The 24239-nt window shown below is 37.2% G+C and overlaps 1 protein-coding gene across 1 annotated transcript; it reads left to right on the top strand.

Annotated features, from left to right (window-relative positions):
* Positions 1-15420: 15420 nt before the first annotated feature.
* Gkn1 (gastrokine 1) lies at positions 15421-20291 on the top strand. Its single transcript, XM_076833767.1, has 6 exons — positions 15421-15432; positions 17098-17151; positions 17240-17377; positions 18346-18456; positions 19342-19489; positions 20197-20291. The coding sequence occupies exons 1-6, from the start codon at positions 15421-15423 to the stop codon at positions 20289-20291; spliced, it is 558 nt and encodes a 185-aa protein (XP_076689882.1).
* The last annotated feature ends 3948 nt before the right edge of the window (positions 20292-24239 follow it).

A 24239-nucleotide genomic window follows, 5' to 3' on the forward strand; every position in this document is an offset into this window, starting at 1 on the left:
CTTTGTTTTGTGTTCCTCGTTAGTTTGCTTTCTTTGATACTCTTTGGCTGGTACAGTTCTTTGGTTCTTTTATTTTCTACTTTTCTATGTGATATTGCTTTAGATATTTCTCTTGCATTTAGCATTTTACCAGTCTGACTCTCTCAATTTATGAATATCATTTTTTTTCTTTATTGTGATTACTAATGTATTTTGGACTTTTTTTCTACTCTCTTGCTTTATTGTATATTTACTGCTTTTTCTTTGCATTCCCTCCCATTTTTCTGCCTTCATTTATAAATATTTTGTTCTTTCTTTTCCCTGTCATTATGATTTAATTTTATTACTTAGTACATTGAAACCTGAATATGCATACTTAATTGCTCATATTTCCTACAAATCCTACGTTTTTATCTTCTTCCCCAAAGAGACAATAAAGTCAGTACCCTTTAACCAATTACTAAGCATGTTTTCTACCCCAATATTGTTATAATTGTGTAGAGTTTTACTTACTTTAAAAATAAAAAATAATATTTAATCTTACTATCAGTGGTTGTTAAATTTACTATTTTGTCAATTCCTGTGCTAACTACTTTTCTCATATCCCCCAAATTTTCTTTGCTTTTTGTGTAAGTATATATTTTAATTGTTCTTTTATTGGGAGCCTACCAATGTTAAATGTGCTTGGTCTTTTCATGTCTGAAAGTGTCTTTGTTTTCTCCTCACTTTTAATGAGCAGTGATAGGTTTACATCTGTTTTCTTTTTAACATTATGCCATTGCCTCTTGGCACCTAGTGTTGCTGACATGAACATGCTTCCTGTGTAATTATGACCTTCCTAATGTTTTGTTTAATAATTTCTTATATATGCAATGCCTTCATTTGTATCTTTGGGTGTCTTAAACACCTTATCTATATCTATCTATCTATATCTATAGATAGATATTTTTTTTTTCCTAACTGTTGGATTGTTCAAACCAAATAGAAAATCCACTCCAACTACTGATATGGTCAGTTGCCCCTCTTGACAAGCAGACCCACTTTAGGCCCATTCTAACTATTACCCTTTTAATTTTGAAACCTAAATTCTCTGTTTTTACAATATTTGCCAGACATTTTTATCTGCATGTACTATAATAAGCAAGTTCACCATGTCTGAAATAAAAGTAGTTGTTTAATTTCCCCCAAAGCAGCTCTTACCATGGATACTATTATTTCTGTTGACAATTTCTTCATGTCTTCCTTGATTCTTCTGCCATTTCTCCTCTGGGATGTCATGCCTTTCCAATAGATGTCTTCCTTTTCCATTCATCATACCAAACTCCATTCCTTGTCCTCGCCATTACACACTCCCTATCACAGTGACCTTTATTAGTTAAAATTATCTGCACTAGCTACCGTAACAAACAATGCCTAATTCATAGTGATTTGAGAAAAAAATTATTTCTAATTCATGTGAAATCCAATGCAGCTGATGTTCTTGGTGGGTGGCTCCCCTCCAAGTAATGATCATGGATTTTAGCTTCTGTCTTATGTGGCTTCCCTAGTCTCACTGGGCAGCTTTAGGATTATCCTGGTATCCTCCAGGTGGTAGAAAGAGGGCTAGGCCAACAGTTAGGTTGTATTAACACCTGCTTTCAACTTCTTCAGACGGAAAGTGGCCACCTCTGCTCACTGTCCTTTAGTAAAGAGCAATGGCACAGCCCCATCTAGTTGTTAGAAAAATGGAGCCCAACCCTGTGCAAGAGAAGCCAGTCTATACCAAAAGACCAAAGTTGACTTCCCTTCATCCTTACCATCACCATTAATTCATGGCCTGGAAACATCATTTTGCCTACATTTCTCTTTGTTCAAACACTTTTTAAAATTCTTCATCAAGTAAAGGACAAAGTTTAAAACGTGAAATTTAATTCACTCTACAGTCTTGTCCCAAAGTAACTTCCCCAAGTGGTATGAGAAAAGGTGCTACAGTTTGGATCTTGAATTCCCTCCAAAGGCCCATTTGCTGAAGGCCTTGACACCAGCCTGTAATGCTATTGGGAGGTGGTGTAACCCTTAGGAGGTGGAACCTAGTAGAAGGAAGTTAGTTATTGGAGGTATGACCTTGAAGGGGATTCTAGTACCCCAGCCCCTTCCTGTCTGTCTCTCTTCTCTTTTCAGCTGTCATGAAATGAATAGGCCTCTTCTGACATGCTTTTCTACCATGATGTACTGTGCCACCACAGGCCCCAATCAATGGGACTGAGTAACTATGAACTGAGTCCTTGAAACCATGAGCCAAAATAAATCTTTCCTCCTTTTAAGTTGATCACCTCACGTATTTTGTCACAGTAACAGAAAGCTGACTACCACAAAAGGAAATATTCCAAATGAAAGAAAGAAAAAGTGCTTATAGAGTCAGAAAGATTCTCAGGTGCTGAATTGCCACTAGAGACACCCAAGCCATCCTATTGTACTTTCCTGTTTTTTTCTCTGTGTATCACTGATTCCCCACCTTTACCATGCTATTCTTCCATACTCCTTTTTTTGTTTTGTCTTTCTTTCTCCTCTTTTTCTCTCCATCCCGCCTTTAGTTCCTATTTCCCTCCTGTTCCTAATGACTGCCTACCTTATGAAAATCACTGGGAAAAAATCCTGAAAAGAATAAAAGGTCAACTAGAGGCAAAGAATATCTGTCTTCATAGAATTTGCTGTGTAGCAGAAATATAAATATTAAAAGATATTGTTTTATTCAGCTTTTTTTGCTGCTGTGGCTAAAATACCTTACCAAAACAACTGTAGAGGAGGGAAAGTTTATTCAAAGGCTCGTGTTTCAGAGGGCTCAATCCATGGACAGCAGGCTCCGTTCCTCAGGGCTAAACATAATGGCGGAAGAGTATGGCAGAGGGAAGCAACCCACATAACAATCAGAAGCAGAGAGACAGATCTCCACTTACCAAATACAAATATATACCCCAAAGTCATACCCCCAATGCCCCACCTCCTCCAGCCACATCCCACCTGCCTTCAGTTACCAATTAATCCCATCGGGTGATTAATTCACAGATTGGGTTAAGGCTCTCATAATAATCATTTTTCCTCAGAACGTTCTTGTATTTTCTCACACATGAGCTTTTGGGGGACACGTCACATCAAAACCATAACAGGTAGCGATTATAAAGTCTCAGAAGAGAAGTACAAGTAGAATTATTTGATAATCCAGAATACAAATTGTACTGATCATATCTATCAGTGATAAACAAAAGCATTATTTATAGTCTCCATTGTTTCCTATATTATATAAAACAGTCACTCATTTCCTTTAATGGCCCTAAATTCTACTGATGAGTTATGCAGAATCTGAAAATCACATACACAGGCCATAACATATCCCTTTACTCCCTGTTCTGCCAAAGATCCACTTTAATATGGTAGGCCAGCTATGACTTTTGCTGCAATATGTCAAGTAAGGACTCAAAAAGTATTATTGGGAAAAAGAAAATCCAACTCTAAGTAGCCCTGTAATGGGGGTACAGTTATTTAGGAAAATCTAATAGTGATTCTACCATAAGCAAAATAACCTCGGCAGAGTAGCAACTCAGCGAGACTCTGTCTCTAAATAAAAAATATTCTAAAAGATTGGGGATGTGGGTCAGTGGTTAAGCACCCCTGGGTTCAAACCCCAGTGCCAAAAGAGAGAGAGAGAGAGAGAGAGAGAGAGAGAGAGAATATAATATCAATTCCATGCAAATTCTTCTAGAAAACAAGAGAGGCGAGTACATTTCCCTACTCACAGTTAAGGCCAGTACTCTCATACAGAGGAAAAGAAAACTACAAACCAAAATCCTGCATGAATACAGATAAAAAGAATCTTTCAAAATGTTAGCCCATTGAATACAACAATATATAAAAATAATATTACATTGTGATCAAATGAAGTTTTTCCTGGAATGTTAGGGTTTTTGACAACACTTAAAAATCAGCCAATGTAATCCAACATACTGTAAACTGAAAATTAAAAGATATATGATAATTTTGATAGATAGAGGAAAACATTTGGCAAAATTCAACATTCTGATGATAGCAACTCTTAGGAAATGAGGAGTAGGAAGGAGTTGCCACATCCTGATAAAGGACATCTGCAAAAAAGGAAAGAAAAAGAAAAAACTCTTCAGCTAATATCACACTTCAAAATTCACAAAAAAAAATTAATAAGTGGGACTTTAGTAAAGTTAAAATTTTTGTTCTTCCAAACATACTCTCTCAAGAATATGAAAATAAAAGCCACAGAGTAGGAGAAAATAGTTGCAAAATACATACCTAATACAAGAACTGATACTCTAGAATATGCAAAGAACACTCAAATTCAAGAAAATTAAAAACAAGCAGAAGATTTGAAGAGACAATGGACCAAAGAAGATACAGAGATAGCAAGTAGGTACATAAGTAGATGCTCAGCTTCATTGATAATTAGGGAAATGCAAGTTAAAATCATGATGTGGTACCACTATATGCACATCAGAATGGCTGAAACAACAAGGAAGCAGATTGAAAAAACATTGAAAATTATGATTGGAGGACCTGGAAAATTTATGCACTGCTGTGGGAATGCAAGATGGCAAGAGCATTATGGAAAACAATTTGGCAATTTCTCATCAAGTTACATGTAATTACCTTATGGCCCAACAATCTCACTCCTAGGCATCTAACCAAGGGAAATGAAAATATGTAGCCACATTAGAAACTGTGCATGAATATTTGGAGTGGCTTTCTATCATGCAAAACCAGAAACAACTCAAATGCTTTTCAACTGTTTATAGCCAAACCATGGTAAATTTATGTAATAGAACACTACTTTATGATTAAAAAATCGGTAAGAAAGGATATACCTCAACACATAATAATCTCAAATACAGTATTCTGAGTGAAGCCCCTAGTGCTTATACACAGACAGTATACACAAACCAACTCCCAATCAGATTAACATAAAACATCATACAGAAAATATCTCAAGTCTATCACCTAAAACATCATGCTTAGCTACCTTTTTAAAATTAATTAATTTATTTTAATTAGGTATATATGGCAGCAGAATGCATTTTGATTCATTGCACACAATTGCAGCACAACTTTACATTTTTTTGGTTGTACAGGATGTAGCATCACACCATATGTGCAGTCATACGTGTACTTAGGGCAATGATGTCCATCTCATTCCACCATCTTTCCTGCCCCCATAGACTCTCCCTACCATCCCTCCCCTTTGCCCAATCAATGTTCCTTCATTTTTCCCATGCCTCCCTGCTCCCCATTATGGATCAGCATCCACTTATCAGAGAGAACATTCAGCTTTTGGTGTTGGGGGATTGGCTTACTTCACTTAGCATGATATTCTCCAACTACATCCATTTACCTACAAATGCCATAATTTTATTCTCTTTTAATGCTGAGTAATAATCCATTATGTATATATACCACAGTTTCTTTATCCATTCATCTATTCAAGGGCATCTAGGTTGCTTCCACAGTTTAGCTATTGTGAATTGAGCTGCTATGAACATTGATGGGCTTCGTTACTATAATATGCTGTTTTTAAGTTCTTTGGGTATAGACCAAGGAGAGGGATAACTGAGTCAAATTGTGGTTCCATTCCAAGTTTTCTAAGGAATCTCCATACTGCTTTCCATATTTGTTGTCCCAATTTGCAGTCCCACAAGCAATGTATGAATGTGCCTTTTTCCCTACATCCTTGCCAACATTTATTCTTGTCTGAATTCTTGATAATTGCCATTCTGACTGGTGTGAGATAAAATTTTGGAGTAGTTTTGATTTAGCAATTCTCTAATTACTAAAGATATCAAACATTTTTTCATAAAACAAAAAAAAATGCACATGTGAGAAATAGCAAGAAGACTCAGCTACCTTTGAAGCAACATACGATTATTTGAAAGTGGAGTTACATTGGCTGTAAATGTATTTTGAAAACCCAGTGACCTCTAAAACAACAACAACAAAAACTATTAAGTAAATTTGATATGCCAAGAAAGGAGAGAGAATAGTGTCATATAAAATGTTTAGTTAAAGTTAGAGAAAGAAAACCAGAAATAAAAAAGTTCAATAAACAGAAAAGTTACAGATATCGTAGCTATTAATCCAGTGATATTAATAACGATTTTGAATGTAAATTATCTAAATACACCAAGAAAAATAGATATCTGAGAAGGTTAAAAAAGACTCAGCTATATGTTGTCTATAAATGCACTTTAAATATAAAGACATCAGTTAAAAACAGAGATGGAGAGAGATACCCAACTAATGCTACTCAAAAGTCAGCTGGAGCAGCTGTATTAATTTCAGATAAAGCAGAATTGAGATTAAGGGAAATTATCAGTGATAAGTATAATTTACACAATTATAAAAGAATCAGTTCTTCCAGAGGAAACAACAATTCTTAATTATTCACTTAACAACAGAGCCTCAAGATATGTGAGGCAACTGGGTTGTTGGCACATGCGACTAATTCCAGCAACTCAAGAGGCAAAGGCAGGAAGATCGCAAGTTCAAAGGACACTTCAGCAATTTAGTGAGAACTTGTTTCAAAAACAGGGGCGGGGCAGGGGGTGAGGATGTAGCTTCCTTGGGGTGTGTGTGTGGGAGGGAGGTGTTAATTAGAAAATTTCCAAACCTTTTAATCAATTTTTCTGTTAACCTAAAACTTCTCTAAAAATAAAATCTATTTTTTTGAAAAATTGTAAAAAATAAATAGCCCTTTAAATATTGATGGAACTACAAAAAGAAATAGACAAACTCACTCATAGCTGAAGACTTCAATACTCTTCTATCATTCATTGATAGATTATATATACAGAAAATTAGTAAGGATATAATCAAACTGAATAGCACTAACAATAAATTGGAGTCATTTGACATTTACAGAATCCTTCATTAAACAGCAGCAGAATACAGATGTTTCTCAAGCTTTTATGAAAAACTCACCACAGTAAATCATATTCTGATCCACAAAATGCACCTTAATAAATTTAAAAGAATAGAACTACAAAGCATATTGTCAAACCACAATGGAATTAAATTAGAAATCAATAACAGAAATATAACTGGAAAATCCCTAATTGTAGGAAGTCTGAACAATGTATTTCTAATAGCACATATATCAAAGTCTTAAGAGAAATTTAAAAAATCCTAAATAGATTAAGTGAATAGCTCTGTATTCTTTGACAATGTTCCATGTTTTCTACAATCGTAGAAATTGTAGGAATTATTTTTTATGACCAAAAGAAATTTTGGGATTATTGTTAAAAAGTGATATTTAAATGGTGAGCAATTGTGCATGAGGAGGAAGAGAGTGGGTGAAGAATCAGAGTCGAGGATGGCTGAGGTACCTACCTTGATTGACTCGAGTTTAAAATGCTATTAAAACTAATAGAAATTACAGAAAATCAGCGTGTTTGAGAAATAGTGAAAGTGGTTTGGTCTAAAGTCTATCTGACTTTGGAACATGGTTATCTAACACATGCAATAAATAAAGACGAAGCTTGGTAGGGTTGAGTCCACTTTTCAATGATGTAAAGGTGGCTCAAGTGTTCAGAGTAGAGCAAGTCACACCGGAAAGAGGCAAAGGGTGAAAAAAGAAGATCAAGGAGAGAATACAATCCTGACACTGAAGGGACCCATGATAGAAAAGAGGAACGTAAATGATGGGATGGTAGAAGTAGAAATGGGAAAAGGGGACGCCACAGAACTCCAGGCAGGAGACCATTTCCAAAGTAAGAGAAGAGCAGGATTAAAAAGCACAAAGTCAAGTCAGTGGGTCACTAAGAAGCCCGGGGTCAGAGGCTCATTTCGAGCCCCAGTACCATGGTTAGCCTTTGATTACCCTGAAGCCAGACTTCAGAGAGCTGAGCTATGCCTGGTAAGTGAGGAAGTGGAATTAGAAAATATGTGATCCTCTTAATAGATGTAAAGAGGAGGACAAATGCAAGGTCTCTGTTCATGAGGAAAGTAGAGTTAAGGGAAGGATTTTATGCTTGTTTTTGCTTTGATTTGTTAGTATTGGGGATATCTGACCCTAGACACCAAAAAGAAGGTACAAACCAACAGGAAGAGATTGAAGTCTGAGATAAAGGACAGCTATTTGATTCAGGAAAGTGGAAATCAGAGAGATGTTGGTCTTGGAAGCAATATATTAAGAATACTGGGCTGGGGTTGTGCCTCAGTGGTAGAGTGCTTGACTAGCATGTGTGAGGGACTGGGTTCAATTCTCTGCACTGTATATAGATAAATAAAATAAAGGTCCATTGACAGCTAAAAAAAAAGAACACATTTCTCCAGGATAGATGAATGAAGATGGGGTGAAGATAGAGATTGGAAGATGCATAACACCTTCCGGGTTTTTAGTGGACAGGGTAGATAGGTGAAGAATGGGGAAGACATAGAAGACTGACAAAGATGTGAACAGCCATGGAAAGGAAGAGGCAAGAAGTTGACTACAGACAAATAAACAACAAAAACAAAATCATTGAATTCTACTGATACTACTACAGGTCCAAGAAGAATTGGTTTTGAGTTTAAACTCTTTTTTATTTTAACTTCTACTCAAGAAGGAAAAGAAAGGGCTTTGGGGATTATTGGGCCTTTTCTAGGTTTGAGGAAGGCGGTCAACATTTTAGAATCTATTTTGTACCTGAATTTCTGTTGAGGTAATCCTTTACTGAGCCCTAATCACATGGCAGGACGTATTGGAGATATAAGGGGTTTGAGTCATACAGCAAGAATTCCTCAGTCTGATAGACACACAAGGAGGCCACTAACATCATCTGTCTATACATTTGATCTATTTTAAAATGAGTCAGAATATTTCCAATAATAAAGAGTCTTTACATTCCCCAAATACATAAGCTTGTTTATATACCTACCTTTATACGTGCCTGATATTCCTTTACAAAGAGACTAGATCAAATTTAAAGGTGTGTCAATTATGAAAAAGGTAAGTGAGATTGCTTTTCTAGAGGAACACCCATGGCTACCAACTAAAATATTAATTTAGTGGGAGGAGATCAAGGATATTAGAACACATAGGTGGAGGAAAGAGCAAGGAGTTCTCAGACGTTCAGAGACATGTTGGACCCAAGAGAAAGGGCAGTTTCAAGTGGCTACTGGTGAAGATGAAATCCCTATAATATCTCCAGCTCAGTGTAGAGAAATGGTTGATTAGTTGGATAGTTCTGACTCAATTTTTGTCTGTCCTTGTGACTAAGTGAGATTCTGAATGACCATGAAGTTGAGTATTAGAAATGTTTTAAGGAAGTCTCCCCATGGCCACTTAAATCCTCAGTTCTCACCATTTGGCTCTGCTACTTCTCTTAGGCTGGAGGGTACAACCCTCCTTCCCAATGTGTCTGTGAGTCTGTCTCATAGGGCTCAGCCAAAGGTCCGCCTGCTGCAAGGAGCCTCTGCAACCACTCCAGCTCAGAGAGGCCACAATCTTGTGAACATTTGTCCCCACTACTCATGTCAAGAAGCTACAAAGTATAAAGGACAAAGCACAGGCTCCTACGTATGTAAACTCACTGTTCCATTATTACCTGCCATGTGATCTGGGACCAGCTACAAAGCCTCTCAGAACCAACACTCTCCTTACCTTTCTTTGGTATCCATAATATTGATATATTGCCTTCCCCCAGAATCATTATGCCATTTGCAAAGCCCAGTACAAATGGGAATAGGGGACCCCTTGTTCAAACAATAGGGGGGAAAGCTTTTTCCTTTCATCCATAAATTGTCTCTTTCTCTTGACCTTAAATGGTGCTTTTGATTTGTCAATTGACGTCACACTCCCTTGGTCAGCAGGATATTTGTAAGATTAGTGCACATCCTCAAAGTTTCCTGGAACTCCATCCTGCAACATAGAATGTAGATGTATGTTTCTGGCCTTGATCCTTCCTGCACCAGAGCATGGACCTTGGAGTCATACTTGTCACCTGTCCATAAAGCCAGCACTGCCTTTTATACAGATTTCAGGAACTTGAGCACTGGCTATTTTACACTTTTAAATGTTCCATAGCTCTTATGCTTAAGTGGGGGCAGTGCATTAGTTGGAGCTAATGAATTGCAATCAATTGATTTGTTTTCAATATGAGAAAATGAGTACAGGGTTGTAGGCCCAGGTACCCTTTGCTGAGCAGCAAGGACAACACTTGTTTAGTCTGCATGAGGGGAGTTCTGCTTTTCTTTGTTTTCAGTTCCAGTGAGACTTCTAAAGGAAAAGCACTCCTGAATAAATTCCAATGGATGCAGTTTCTTAAGCATTTTCAGGAACAGGAGCCTGGGATTGTGGGGAAGAGAGCAACTGAATGGTCATGCAAGTTCAGAACTCCTCTGGGGATCCAAAGTCTCCATCTGAGGCCATGTTCTCCCAGAAATGAAGAGTATGCATAGGAATATATGTTCTATTTAAAATGTAGAAAAGGAAATCAGTTCCAAACAGTCACTCTGCAGAAAACCATGATTCACAAAACCACGTTTCATTGTTCAGTGGACTTGGGGCAAGTCCTTTACTTTGGCATCTTCTGCCAAGTAAGCTCTGGAAGACAGTGTCACGCGGGACCACTCTGGCTCTTGGTGTGGCTCTGCCAGCTCCAGCACTCTGGTTCTGGTCCATGTGGGATCAGATTCTCATCTTTTAATGAGCACTTCAGTCCTTTCCAGGCCTGAAGGGTAAGATTGAACGAATACACTTTAATCATGAGTGCTTTTATACCCTTGTCACCAAACTGCTTCAATATGAATGCTGAAAGAGAATAGTGATGTTATTTTTTCTGAAACCACAGGGTAATTATAAAAGCAGCATCTTATTATCACTTTGTGATTTCTATTCCTCATATGGGTATATTTTCTACAAAAATATTTTCAGAACAGAAATACTTAACCAGGTTTGACCATTCTCCAAAATGATGAAAAAATATACTTTTGTATATTTTATACCCATGATGAAATTACTCAGGAGAACTTCTTTTAGCAAGATTTTTCCAAACCCAGTTTACACACTGTAACACTCAACTAACAACTAATCTGAGCCATAATATATCACTGTTCATCCCTGAGGGGACCCAGACTTCTTGGCAAATGCAATTGAACAGACTTATACAAGCAGCAACAGAAAGGCATATTTAAATGTATTCTGGAAGGCAATGATCCCAGAGGAAAGAGCAAGAATAAAAACCTCGGCGATGCCTCAAGAAAGAGCTCCCTCAAGTTTGCTGTCATTTGAAAAGAATTTCTCTTCTATACAAAAACAACTACATTATAAGTTTGGATTTTCTGGAAGTAGAATCTTACTAGTAATAATGATTAACATGCTATTTTACACATTCTTATTGCTCTTTTTTAAATGTGTCATTTCTGGCCACAAGGACATATGGAAGATTTGATACAAGTATACTATTCCCACAAAGCCAGGGCTATAGTCACAGGAGTTATTGGTAGTCTTAGCTATAAACTGGTAAACCCAGATGCAGGAGGGATCAGATATTTGCCCAGACATAAAATATGTTCAGACTTCATAATGAGCCACCTGACTTGGGCCATTAAAAAAATAGCCCAGCAAATTGGTGCACAGGTAGCTTAGAAAAAAAAAAAATCTCTGCAGGAAGGAACTTCCACACTCAAATACGTTATAGCATGAGAATTAATGGACTAAAGCCAGCTAAGTCCTAAATAAGAGAAAATGGGGCAAAAATTCCAGGGAAAGCTTCATAGTTATCAATAACTGCCAGGCCAGTCCACTAGCAAGAAAAACACAGTAGAGAGAACCGCAGAATAAGATTATTTAAGGATGGCAATGTGTCCCACAAGTAAGATTCCCTTCCACTTGAAGGGTGGGGGTCATTGAGGTGGGGGAAAGAGAGAGAGAAATGCAAAAAGCCTGATTTCTGTGGGAAAGCTCTAAGTCTCCACATCAGTGGTAGGAGCATACGGTGCATGAATTCATCTTGTTTGTTCCAGACAAAGGGAGTTTTCACTTAGTGCAACAATCAGGGTGTGGAGTACAATGAAGTCTTGGGCATGTGTGCACTGTGAGATAAAATGATAATAGGGGTTTGCTTTTTGGTGTGGCCCAGCATTAACCTCTATGGGCAGGGCAGACCTATTTACCTATGGACTGGTTGACCCCACACTAATCCCAGGGCACTGGGGCTGCACTATCATCAGACTCCTTCCAGGTACCACCACAGCCAAGGGATGGCAGCACCTCTCAAGCTAACCCCAAAACACAGAAATAGATAAATATTGTGCACTTTGTATCATCTCCTTTACACGATTCAAATATTTTAAAAGGACCTAGAAAGCATCATGTGTCAGAATATTATAGGTCCTATGGAGGTGACCAAAAAAAAAAAAAAATCGATACATTCTGCCTTCCTCCCAAGAGGGCAAGAAACTTAACTCTCAAGGCAAGAAGGAGCAGGAGAGTTGCTGATACTTCATTAGTACTTTTAGCTTTGAATGAGACCAGGTTTGAAGTGAAGGTTGGTCCCTGTCCCCTGCCACACATACTCGCAAATCCACCATTCAGATTTGGGGAACTATTGAAATAACAATATTGTATAAAGGAAGAATTTCTTCTTTTTTTGCCCACAGGAAATCTAAAGCCTAGAGGGGGAAAAATGACTCATTGAAAGAAGAAGAAGAACAGAATATAGGTCTCCTGAATCCTAGCTTCATCTAGTAGCTGCCCGAATGGACTTTCAACCTAAGGTGCAACCTCAGAGTCAGCACCCAATATTGATTCCCTAAGGAAGGTTCCCTTAGAAATATTAACAGGTGTTAGGAAAAGTTAATAAAAAGAAAAGGAACACAATGAGGTTCTGTTGTTGGTTAAGTTTAAGAGAATCTGGATGAAACAATGGGCACAGATTTCTCTCCTACAAATTTCTTAACACATTCAGTATGTGAATGTGAATTGTGCATTTTGAAGAGGGAAACCCTGAACTAACTCTCTCTCTCTCTCTCTCTCTCTCTCTCTCTCTCCCCCCCCCCTCTGTTATGGAGTATCTGCCATACCAGCATTTCACAGATCCACTACAAAATATGTCAACCTCAAGTCACACATAAGGTATGACCTGCAAAATATGTACTGGGTACTGCAATGATATACTAACATGACAACCCAAGGCTGAACCTAAAGACAGCCCATACTACCCACTCCTCGACCTTGCAGTGTTGTGACAGTTCCTAAAGTAGATGAAAACCTCTTCACACATGTCTGCCCCATAGCCAAGGCTTATTGATCTTTGCAGCTAATAGTGAGTTTGAAAAGTACTGGTAGATGCATTAAAAACTTAAGTAATATCTTACTAGAACTGACCTAATCTACTCAACTAACATTTGGAAGAGATGTTGATATCCATGCTTCAGAATGATGAAAACCCTTCTTCTTCTTCTTCTTTTAACATAAAAGATCAGTTTATTTCCATATTATAGCTGAAAAATTTGGAAGTTAAAAATAGACACTATTTACATTTGTGTTCAGAAAACTTGAAATACTTAAGTATGAAGTGTGTACACTGAAAACACAAAACATAGTTAAAAGAAAGTAAAGATCACATAAATAAATGGGAAAATATAGCACGCTTATTATGCTTTAGAAAATTCAGAATTATAAATATGTTAAATCAACTCAAATTGAACCATAGTATCAAAGCAATCTTGATCAAAATCTGATTTTTTAAAATGGAAATCAATAAATTGATTCTATAACTTATGTGCAAACATAAGGACTAAGAATTTTTTTTGTCTTGCAAAAGCAAACAACAACAGCAAAATTTGGGTGATTCTAAGTGATTTGAAGACATCATAGAGCTACTGTATTCAAAGAAGTATGCTATTGATGTAAAAATTAGACTGATCCATGGAATAGAATGGAGAATCCAGAAATAAACTCATACTTTCATCATGAAGTAAGTTTCAGCTAAGGCTCCAATTCAGTCCAAGCAGAACCCCTTCTTCTTATAGGTCCAATCTACGTACAGGGCACAATTGCCATCACAAGAAGGTTTCCAAGGGAGAAATTTTTGATCAGAAATTAATGAGCTTCAGTTTTTCAGCAAGTTTTACTCACCAGCTTCAGTTTGTAGGCGAGAGCAAGAAAAAATTAAACTTTAATTTGTCTCCATGAATGTTTTGAGCATTTGTTTGTCAGCCCACATTTGATCTTTCTGATGAAAACTTTATTATTTTAATGTAATTTCTGAAAATTAAATAGTGCAGAGGCAAATAAAAAGATTTCTTTTATAGCTCCAAGAGAAAAAAAAAGAGAAAGTTTTCATCCTGGATATGGGGAAGAAGGGATAGAAATAGTGATATTTGAGCTAGGCCTTGAAAGGGGAATAGTTCAACTTGCTGTTAGAGAAAGGCAAGGGGTGGCACTTCATGGTAAGCAAAGCACATGAGAAGGCATGAGTCAGACTCTGGTGTGGCTGGAATACAGGTGCATGACAGGGAGGCAGACCCAGCTGAGGAAACTGGAGACATTATTATAAAGGAACATGGATGCCATTCCAGTGCATTTGAACTTCATGTTGAGTTCTGCCAAGGAAGGTTTCTAAGCATGGTAGAGTCATATTTATTTACAAATGCACTTTAGAGAGATAACTTTAGGGGAAATGGAGAAAATATGTTGAAATGTAAGAGACCCATGACTAGGTTGGTCAAGTACACAGCAGGAGTGAATGTCCTGTGTGGAAAGCTGTCTCCAAGGCCAGACTCGAGGGGCATTTCTGAGACGTAATGACTATGTTCAAGTCACTAACTGAATATCAGGGTGGGAAGGCAGTGCTGATAGCAGCCCCTCGGTTTTCTAAGCAGAAGTGTGGTACTATTATTGAGACATCTCAAGGATGTAGAAAACTGGATCAGTCTGATCAGAGCAGCTCATAAAACATGTTTTTCCTAAGCAAAATCATTATATGAAGGTCAGATGAAGGCAAGAAGGGGAAACTGTTCCCACATTCCTCCAGGAGCTGATCTCTGGAAGGCCAGATGTAGGCATAGTTTTTCATCTGTGGTCTTGTTTGGTTTTAGGGATTATTCTTTTTCTAAATCTGAGCTACGTCAATGTACCAAACAACCACACCCATGGCTCTGATTGGACCAGATGTTATCACAAATCATATTGAGTTTTTTGTGATACCTTCAACTTCAACAGATGATGAGTCAGATCAACTCCATGTCAAAGTATCTCAGATAGTTCTCAGAATAGCTGCTTGGAAAGGCTTCCTGGTAATGCCGGGTCATGGCACAGATATAGGAAAAGGAGAAAGATAAGTCTTTGACTCCACCTGAGCACACCTATTTTGAGTAGAGCTGGTCACGTATAAATACAGGAAGGCTGCTCGTCCAAGCCCATGCCTCCCAGCTCCTCTGCTCCCCTGCATTCACAAAGACATGAAGTTCACAGTGAGTAGATATTTTTTTTTTCCTTTTGGACTTATTACCATCTAACTGAGACTGTTAATATTCTGACAGAAGAGTGTCTGCTTCTTATAGCAATGTCACCATGATGGAAAACCTTGAAAAAAATTCTCTTTCCTTTTCATGGATCATGGCCTTTATAGTTAACCTTCTCTATATAACTGTTCAGGTCTCTACGTAGAGCAAGAAGTCCCTAAGTTTTAGAAAGTGCCTGATCTTTCCCCATTCTTGAGTTCCATCTTTAACCACAACTCCTGAGCATGTTCCAGCCAGATAAAAAGCTAATTATCAAAATAACTGGGTAGTGACTTGCTGTCACATTTTTCAGCATGGGATGAATCTCTAAGTAAAGAAGGTTGGCCCTGCCAGGGCCCTGTTCATGGCCATTTCTTTGGGAAAACGTGAAGCTTGAAGCTGATGCCTGGTCTCACCTGCAGTTCCAGGCAGAAGCCTAGAGATGTTGAGGTGGACCTCAAAATTCTGTCAGTGGTATTCATAGTCCCCAGTGTCCTAATGCAAATGGAGCTAGAATCAAATAATTTCATGTTTCAACACCCCAAACACTAGGGTGTTGAAAACTCTGCTTTATAATGGGGTTGCACATGTAAAATACTTGTTTAGAAATAAGTAGTCTTAATAGAGGTGAGGTTTATAAAGGGGGGGGGACTCTAGACATGGGTCAGAAGATCTGATTTCTAGTTCTGCTGTGAACAAGAGGTATGATTTTGGCCAAGTCCTTAGCCTCTACAGCTCAGTATCTTCATCTGTATAAAGATTACATTGTACTAAATGTTCTCTAAAATTTCTTCCACTTCTAACTTTTTAAGAGATGAATTTTTAACTCTTACTTAAACTAATAAGAAAAATAATAGAAATTTATTAAACTAATGAAAATAATAAAAGTACTTCTGCTATTAGGAGGAAGTATCCAGGATCAAATAGGAAAGTGAACATTTATTTTTCAGCTGTGATTTTTCAGAACTTGTAACCATTTTCTATTATTCTATTCATTTTAAAATTTATTCTTCATCCTTTTTTTGATAAGGTCTAAATTCAAAATTCTAAAAATTATGTATCATATTAATAAAATTATTTATAATTCATTAATAATTCTATATTAGTATTAAAATTGTGGAAGTTTAAAAAACATTGTAGAGCAAGATGACTTACTATAGTGACACAAAATTATCCAAAATAGGGTTTATTTGAAGTTGGGATTTATGAAAAATAATGTGAATAGGGTATTTTAGGGTAAACTTTAGGGTATTTATAGTAAACTTTAGTAGAGATGATTTATTCTCCAGTTACTGTTTAACTCCATTTCTGGTGTCTTGAATAGTTAATTTTTTCCTTTAGGTATTTCAAAATCTTCTAAAAATATAAACATTTCAAGTCTATTTCAACAGAGTTTTATTTCTAGGATATTAATCAATGTTTTAAATATGTTGTCTTTGGTAAAAAATAAATTTTTAACATTTCAAATAACCAAAGAAAGATAATATGCAAATCTAAAATAAAGGGTAAGAAGAAAACACAGATTGTTCATCACATTGGTTAAGTTAGTTAACTATTTTTCATAAATTTGGATGGAGAAAGAAAAGAGAGAGTATATCATGTTGATGATTTTTTTGTGTGTGTGTGTGATTTCAGATGATTCCTATTGGGCTTCTTGGACTCTTCATAGCGTCTGCTTTTGCTGACTATGTAAGTCTCATTCTTTCTGGTTTGTTACCAAAATGCATTTGCAGAGAACTGTGGTATTAAATCACTCTTCATTTCTTATAAACTTCAGAATATCAACATCAATGATGATGGCAACACTGCTGGAAGTGGGCAACAGACAGTGAGTGTCAACAACGAACACAACGTGGCCAATATCGACAATAACAACGGATGGAACTCCTGGAACACTCTCTGGGATTATAACACTGTAGGTAGCCAGCAAGCAATTCCCATTCTATAAAAATGTGGTCTTTTTTTTTCTAAGCAAAAATTAATGTACCAGCTAACTAAAAAAAGAGAGAGAACTAAATACAGTAGGTTCCACGTGCACATGAGCATATTAGTTATTTTTTATGTGTGTGATGCTCAGGATCGAACCCAGGCCTCATGCATATCCCCTGCCACAAGCATAAAATTGCCTATTTTCCTCATCCAATTTTACTTGCTAGCTATAACTACTATTCATAAGTGTTGCACAATTAGTTATATAATTCAAACCAATGAAGAGTTATTAGAGTCAACTAGCTTCAAAAAATAGTAAGGATATGAGGCAAATCATCTCTTTGCCTCGCCTGCAGATGCCCTCGATAATGATAAAAGACCTGTATATTAGTACCACTGCCATTCATCTATTACAGTTTTCAGTTTTCTTCTAAAAAGACAGAAGTTGACACTTCACTTCTAACTCCAAAGGATCAAAGGGGAAAACTAAAATATACTTGCCACTAGTTAAGAGACCCAAGTCTGCAATTAGCAGCCCTGTATTTTACAAACTTAGTACTTTCAAAAAGCAAATTCTTTATTGTTTCAGTTTTATCATCTGATCAATGAGAAAACGACTTCCTGTCTTACCTGCTTCCTTGAAATGTCATGAGGATCAAAGGAAACTAAGATGTGATAGCTTTTGAAACTTTATTTCAGTCATATCGACATATGTAAGTGCCTCTTCTGCCAGAATTGAGGATAACGCAATGAGTTAGATACTCACTCTTTTCCTTCAAGGAGCCTGTAGCTGACAAATGTCGGTAACAGATCACAGATCCACTGTGCTTATCCCAGTTCATCTGATCATGGAATTCCACTTCCCTTTGCTGGTAGAACTGATCTCTGATAAGAAAAACTCCTTGGGGGAGCATACACTTCTCCCTCACCTTCTACCATCACCTTCTTTACCAGGGCTTTGCTGCAACCAGACTCTTTGTCAAGAAGTCATGTATTGTGCACAAAATGAAAACTGATGTCATGCCCTCCATTCAAGCCCTTGATGCACTGGTCAAGGAGAAGAAGGTAAAGATAAGTTTTTCAACTTTTTCTCATAGGAAAACTTACAGCCTCCAGTAAATACTGAGGAGATCACATTCCCTCTGACCACAGTGTGATGCAGTGTATAGCACAAAGTGTACTTGGTAATTGCTTAAAGGTACCTTTACACACCAGTGTGGCTCACACAGGCCTCTAAAGAGCTGAGCAGAACACCTGATGACCTTGACTGCTACAGAACAAAGTTCCAGTCACATCAATGCAAGCCCTGGGAAATTCTCCACAGACATGTTTCTGCAAGAGTTAGTTAAGGTTATCAGATTTAGCAAATAAATATAAAAGATATCCAGTTACATATGAGTTTCAGATACACAGTAGATTGTTTATAAGTATGTCCTGTAATATTTGGGATATTCTTACAATAAAAAATGATCTGTTGTCTATCTGAAATTCAAATGTGCCTGGTTGTCCTATATTTTATGTGGCAACTATCATTGAGGTAGATGGAAAGAGAGGATCCACGTTTTCTTAAGTGTTGGTCTGAGTTCATATACTCCTATAACTGATAAATAGGTGCCTTTTATTAACAAGGCAGAGAAAAATAAATCAACTACATTCCTGGAAGTTGATTATCACATGGCCCAATCCAAGAAATCTAAGATGACAAAATGAGGTCCAAGTTTCAGAATACATTTAGCCTCAGAGTTCTGTATTTATGAGATAAATCAGCCAATGCTTTTAGAAATATGGAGATAAATGAAACTGGAATTGGCTCTTATTCATCTTGATTTCTGAAAAACCTATAGTCAAGCAATCCCCCTGTTGGCTTTGTACCCCTTCAAATCCACAAAACACTGGGTTGGCACTCATACTTTCTCTTTCTTCCTTTCTGTGTGCCTTCTTCATGCTCAGCTTCAGGGTAAAGGACCAAGAAAACCATCTCCCAAGGGTCTGATGTACTCAGTCAACCCTAACCAAGTTGATGACCTGAACAGATTTGGAAAAAACATTGCTGGCATGTGCCAGGGGATTCCAACCTATGTGGCTGATGAGATTCCAAGTGAGTATGCTCCCTCCTGTGCATTCCAAGTTAGCGCTGGCAAAATGACCAGACTATCTAGGACATGTCCATAGAGGAGGCCAGTCACCCAGGAATGTCATCAAGGCTACCAATTGTTAGCACTCTATTCCAGGCACTGTTCCACATGCTGTAAATGTGTTAATTCATTTGTTCCTCACAACAATCTTATATTACAAGTTCTATTGTCAGTTCTACCTTATGAATAAGGAAACTGAGGCACAGAGAAAGAACTCAAAGCTCTTGCCTGGGTCAATCCCAAGCATTTTGGTTCTGGATTCTGTGCTCTTGGTTCAATATTCTTTATGGAATATTGCCTTTCAGGGGTGGATCCAGAATAAACTCTAGGCATATTCAAAAGAATGCATGAAATAACTAAATGAAAAAGAATGCTGATCAAATCTACTCACTCTCTATAGCTCAGATTATTGCTTAATTTCTGGTTAAAGAATAGTTTACACCAAAACAAAGTGTCCATCTAGGACCCTAATCCAACAGCAACTTTCCAGATCTCTGAATTTAGTAGTTTTATTTTGATAGATAGACAGATAGATAGGTAGACAGACAGACAGATGGCTTGATCTTGAAATTAATAATGCATAGCTAGTTTGTAAATAGCATGACTTGCATCCATCCCCAAAAAGAGTCCTTGGACAGTAATTGATATAGACTTTTTTTCTTTTTATCAGGAGCAAACATGTTTTTTTACTCAGAAAAGTGCTACAGTGCTGACATACTCTGGATTCTGAACATTTCCTTCTGTGGAAGCTCAGTGGAGAACTAAAACAAATATTTTAAAGACACTCTGGATTTAGTCATCAGAGTATGCTATGTAGAAAAATATGGGTCCTAATGTTTTTTATCATGTCATTCTGAAATGGTTTCTGCTAGTTATGTTTGGTTTCCTTAAGCTTCAATAAACCCATTTAGCACTGAATTCAGTTTATACTAACATTCCTTATGATTTCTATGGGGAAGGGACAGGATCATAGGTTGTGTGGTGGTGGCAAGCGGTTGGAGTGCATTGAACCCACTGTTATCCTTACTCAAAACCTGTCCCCTATAAAGAACCCCTTCAGATGCTTTAGATACTGCTAACCATAGCCCTGGGAATGGTTCCAAAACTGTCCAACTGCTCTGAAAGCTGCTCTATAGCTGGTATGCAAAGGAATTTTTCAGATCAGCAGACAAAAATCCACTCAAAAGTAGCCTAAGCCCCAAAGGAAGGTTCATTGCCAGAATCTAGGAATATCTAAAATAATCCAAGGGCAAGAAGAGCAGCTAGGTATCAAAGAGACTCAAACCAGGAGCTCTATAGACACCAAGACCCAAGACTGCTTTCCTCTCTCCCTGAAGCCACATCTCCCCTCTTCTCTGTTCCTCTCTCAATTCCATTTCCCTCTTCTTTTCATCCTGAAGATGGATTTTTCTGTGCTCATAGCAGAAGATAGCTGAACCAGAAGGTCAACTTCACCCTCCATGGTACATGTCTTTTCAGTTCAAGGGATAATGTTTAAGGATGAATCTCAATTCCAATTTTTCTTGACCCTGTTTGATTCAGCTATCCACAACCTCCATTTGTTGATGACCTGGAGAGACCATGAAGTCACATGGTTCCCACATGGTGCAGAGTCTCCAGAGGTAGGGGATGATCTCAGAGAAAATAGACTTCAAATGTTATATACTACAACATGAAAATATAGTTTATTTATAAAAGATGCTCCTATATATTTTTTTAAACTCTTTGATGCCATAAGAGGAAATTTAAACCATTATCATGTCATTGGTAAGATAGCCCCAAATAACCCCAACAAACAAAACTAAAGATATTGATTCACACCACCTGGGGAAATGCTAATATGTACCAATATGTACCAAGTTAAATACCTGACTTTTGGGAACTGATAAACCCTATGTTTTATAGGAGAACTATCTAGTCATTAATTCAGAATAAAAAAATTAAATTCACAGAGAATTAACATATATCTTTCAGTAACATACAGAGGAAGCAGTTATTAAGATATTAGTAAGATGATATTGTCAATGACTTTATTTCAATATATTTGAACGCTTGGGTCAACTGAATTTCTAAAAAAAGTATCTTTCTAAAGTTGACTCTGGGGTTGGGGTTGTGGCTCAGTGGTAGAGAGCCTAACCCTTACATATGAGGCACTAGGTTCAATCCACAGCACCACATAAAAATAAAATAAAATAAAGTTATTATATCCATCAACAACAAAAATATTTTTAAAATAGAAAGTCTGAATAGTTCTTTTTTTAAATTTTTTTCTTAGTTGTAGATGGACACAATACCTTTATTTTGTTTATTTATCTTTATGTGGTGCTGAGGATCGAACCCAGTGCCTTACAAGGAGTGGCTGCTGGAGTTCCTTTGCTGAATATCTGGGTATCTTGTGTGGGATCAACGTCCAGGACTCCTGCAGGGGTGGGAGGCCAAGGGTCCTGTGCAGATGCTAATGCTGGTGGTCCTACTTGGCACATGGAGAACCTTCCTGGATGAGCGGCCAAGAGTCCTGCACTGACACTGAGGCCAGGATGATTCCTGTGTGGGAGCAGCTGTTGGGGGTCCTCTAATCACTCGCAGAGAAACAGTATTCCCACAACTTGAATCCCAGGTCTCAGAGCGACACAGAATGCAGCCTTCTTCTTGTCTACCATCTTGGAACCAGCCTGGAAATTTTTTGTGAATCTTTTAAACTTCTGAACCAATTTTATTTTTTTTTAATTTTTATTTACTTATTTTTTAATATTTATTTTTTAAGTATAGATGGACACAACACAATGCCTTTATTTTTATGTGGTGCTGAGGATTGAACCTGGGTCCTGCCCATGCTAGGCAAGCGCTCTACTGCTGAGCCATAATCCCAGCCTCCCAATTTTATTTTTACTGATTATATAGAACTATTCAGGGGCTGGGGTTGTGGCTCAGCGGTAGAGTGCTTGCCTCACTTGTAAGGCACTGCCTACCAACCAAGCCTATCCAGGATACACATCTGAGTTCTACATGACCTTTTAGAAGAACTAATACCAATATTCCTCAAATTATTTCATGAAATAGAAAAAAAAAAAGGGAACACTTCCAAACTCATTCTATGAGGCCAATATCACCCTGATTCCCAAACCAGACAAAAACAAAGAAAGAAAACTTCAGACCAGTATCTCTAATGAACATAGATGCAAAAATTCTTAATAAAATTCTGGCAAATCAAATACAAAAACATATCAAAAAGATAGTGCACCACGATCAACTGGGGTTCATCCCAGGGATGCAAGGTTGATTCAACATATGGAAATCAATAATGTAACTCATCACATCAGCAGACTTAAAGATAACAATCATCTGATCATCTCAATAGACGCCAAAAAAGCATTTGACAAAATACAGCACCCCTTTATATTCAAAGCACTAGAAAAACTTGGGATAACAGTAACATATCTCAACATCATAAAGGCTATCTATGCTAAGCCCCAGGCCAACATCATTTTAAATGGAGAAAAATTGAAGGCACTCCCTCTAAAAACTGGAACAAGACAGGGATGCCCTCTTTTACCACTACTATTTAACATAGTTCTTGAAACTCTAGCCAGAGCAATTAGACAGATAAAAGAAATTAAAGGGATACAGATAGGAAAAGAAGAACTCAAATTATCATTATTTGCCAATGATATGATTCTATATCTAGAAGATCCAAAAAATTCTACCAGAAAACTTCTAGAACTATTAAATGAATTTGGCAAAGTAGCAGGATATACAACCAACACCCATAAATCAAAGGCACTTCTGTACATCAGTGACAAATCTTCTATAAGAGAACCTAGGAAAACTACCCCATTTACAATAGTCTCAAAAAAAATAATAAAATACTTGGGAATCAACAAAAGAGGTGAAAGACCTCTACAATGAAAATTACAGAACTCTAAAGAAAGAAATTAAAGAAGCCCTTAGAAGTTAGAAAGATCTCCCCTGTTCTTGGATAGGTAGAATTAATATCATCAAAATGACCACACTACCAAAAGCACTATACAGATTTAATGCAATTCAAATCAAAATTCCAATGACATTCCTTATAGAAATAGAAAAAAAGCAGTCATTAAATTCATCTGGAAAAATAAAAGACCCAGAATAGCCAAAGCAATCCTTAGCAAGAAGAGTGAAGCAGGTGGCAACACAATACCAGTTCTTAAACTATACTACAGAGCAATAGTAACAAAAAACATTTTAGTATTGGCACCAAAATAGACTTGTAGACCAATGATACAGAATAGAAGACACAGAGACAAACCCATATAAATATATTTATCTCATATTAGACAAAGGCACCAAAAACATGTTGGAGAAAGGATAGCCTCTTCAACAAATGGTACTGGGAAAACTGAAAATCCATATGCAACAAAATGAAATTAAGCCCCTAACTCTCACCATGCACAAAACTCAACTCAAAGTGGATCAAGGACCTAGGAATTAAACCAGAGACCCTGCACCTAATAGAAGAAAAAGTAGGCCTAAATCTTCATCATGTTGGATTAGGCCCCAACTTCCTTAATAAGACTCCTATAGCACAAGAAATAAAATCAAGAATCAATAAATGGGATGGATTAAAGTAAAATGTTTCTTCTCAGCAAAAGAAATAATCAGTGAGGTGAATAAAGAGCCTACAGAATGGGAGAAAATTTTTACCACAAACACATCAGATAGAGCACCAATCTCTAA

The sequence above is a fragment of the Callospermophilus lateralis genome, chromosome 14 (genome assembly GCF_048772815.1).
Source record: "Callospermophilus lateralis isolate mCalLat2 chromosome 14, mCalLat2.hap1, whole genome shotgun sequence".
Taxonomy (NCBI): Eukaryota; Metazoa; Chordata; class Mammalia; order Rodentia; family Sciuridae; genus Callospermophilus; species Callospermophilus lateralis.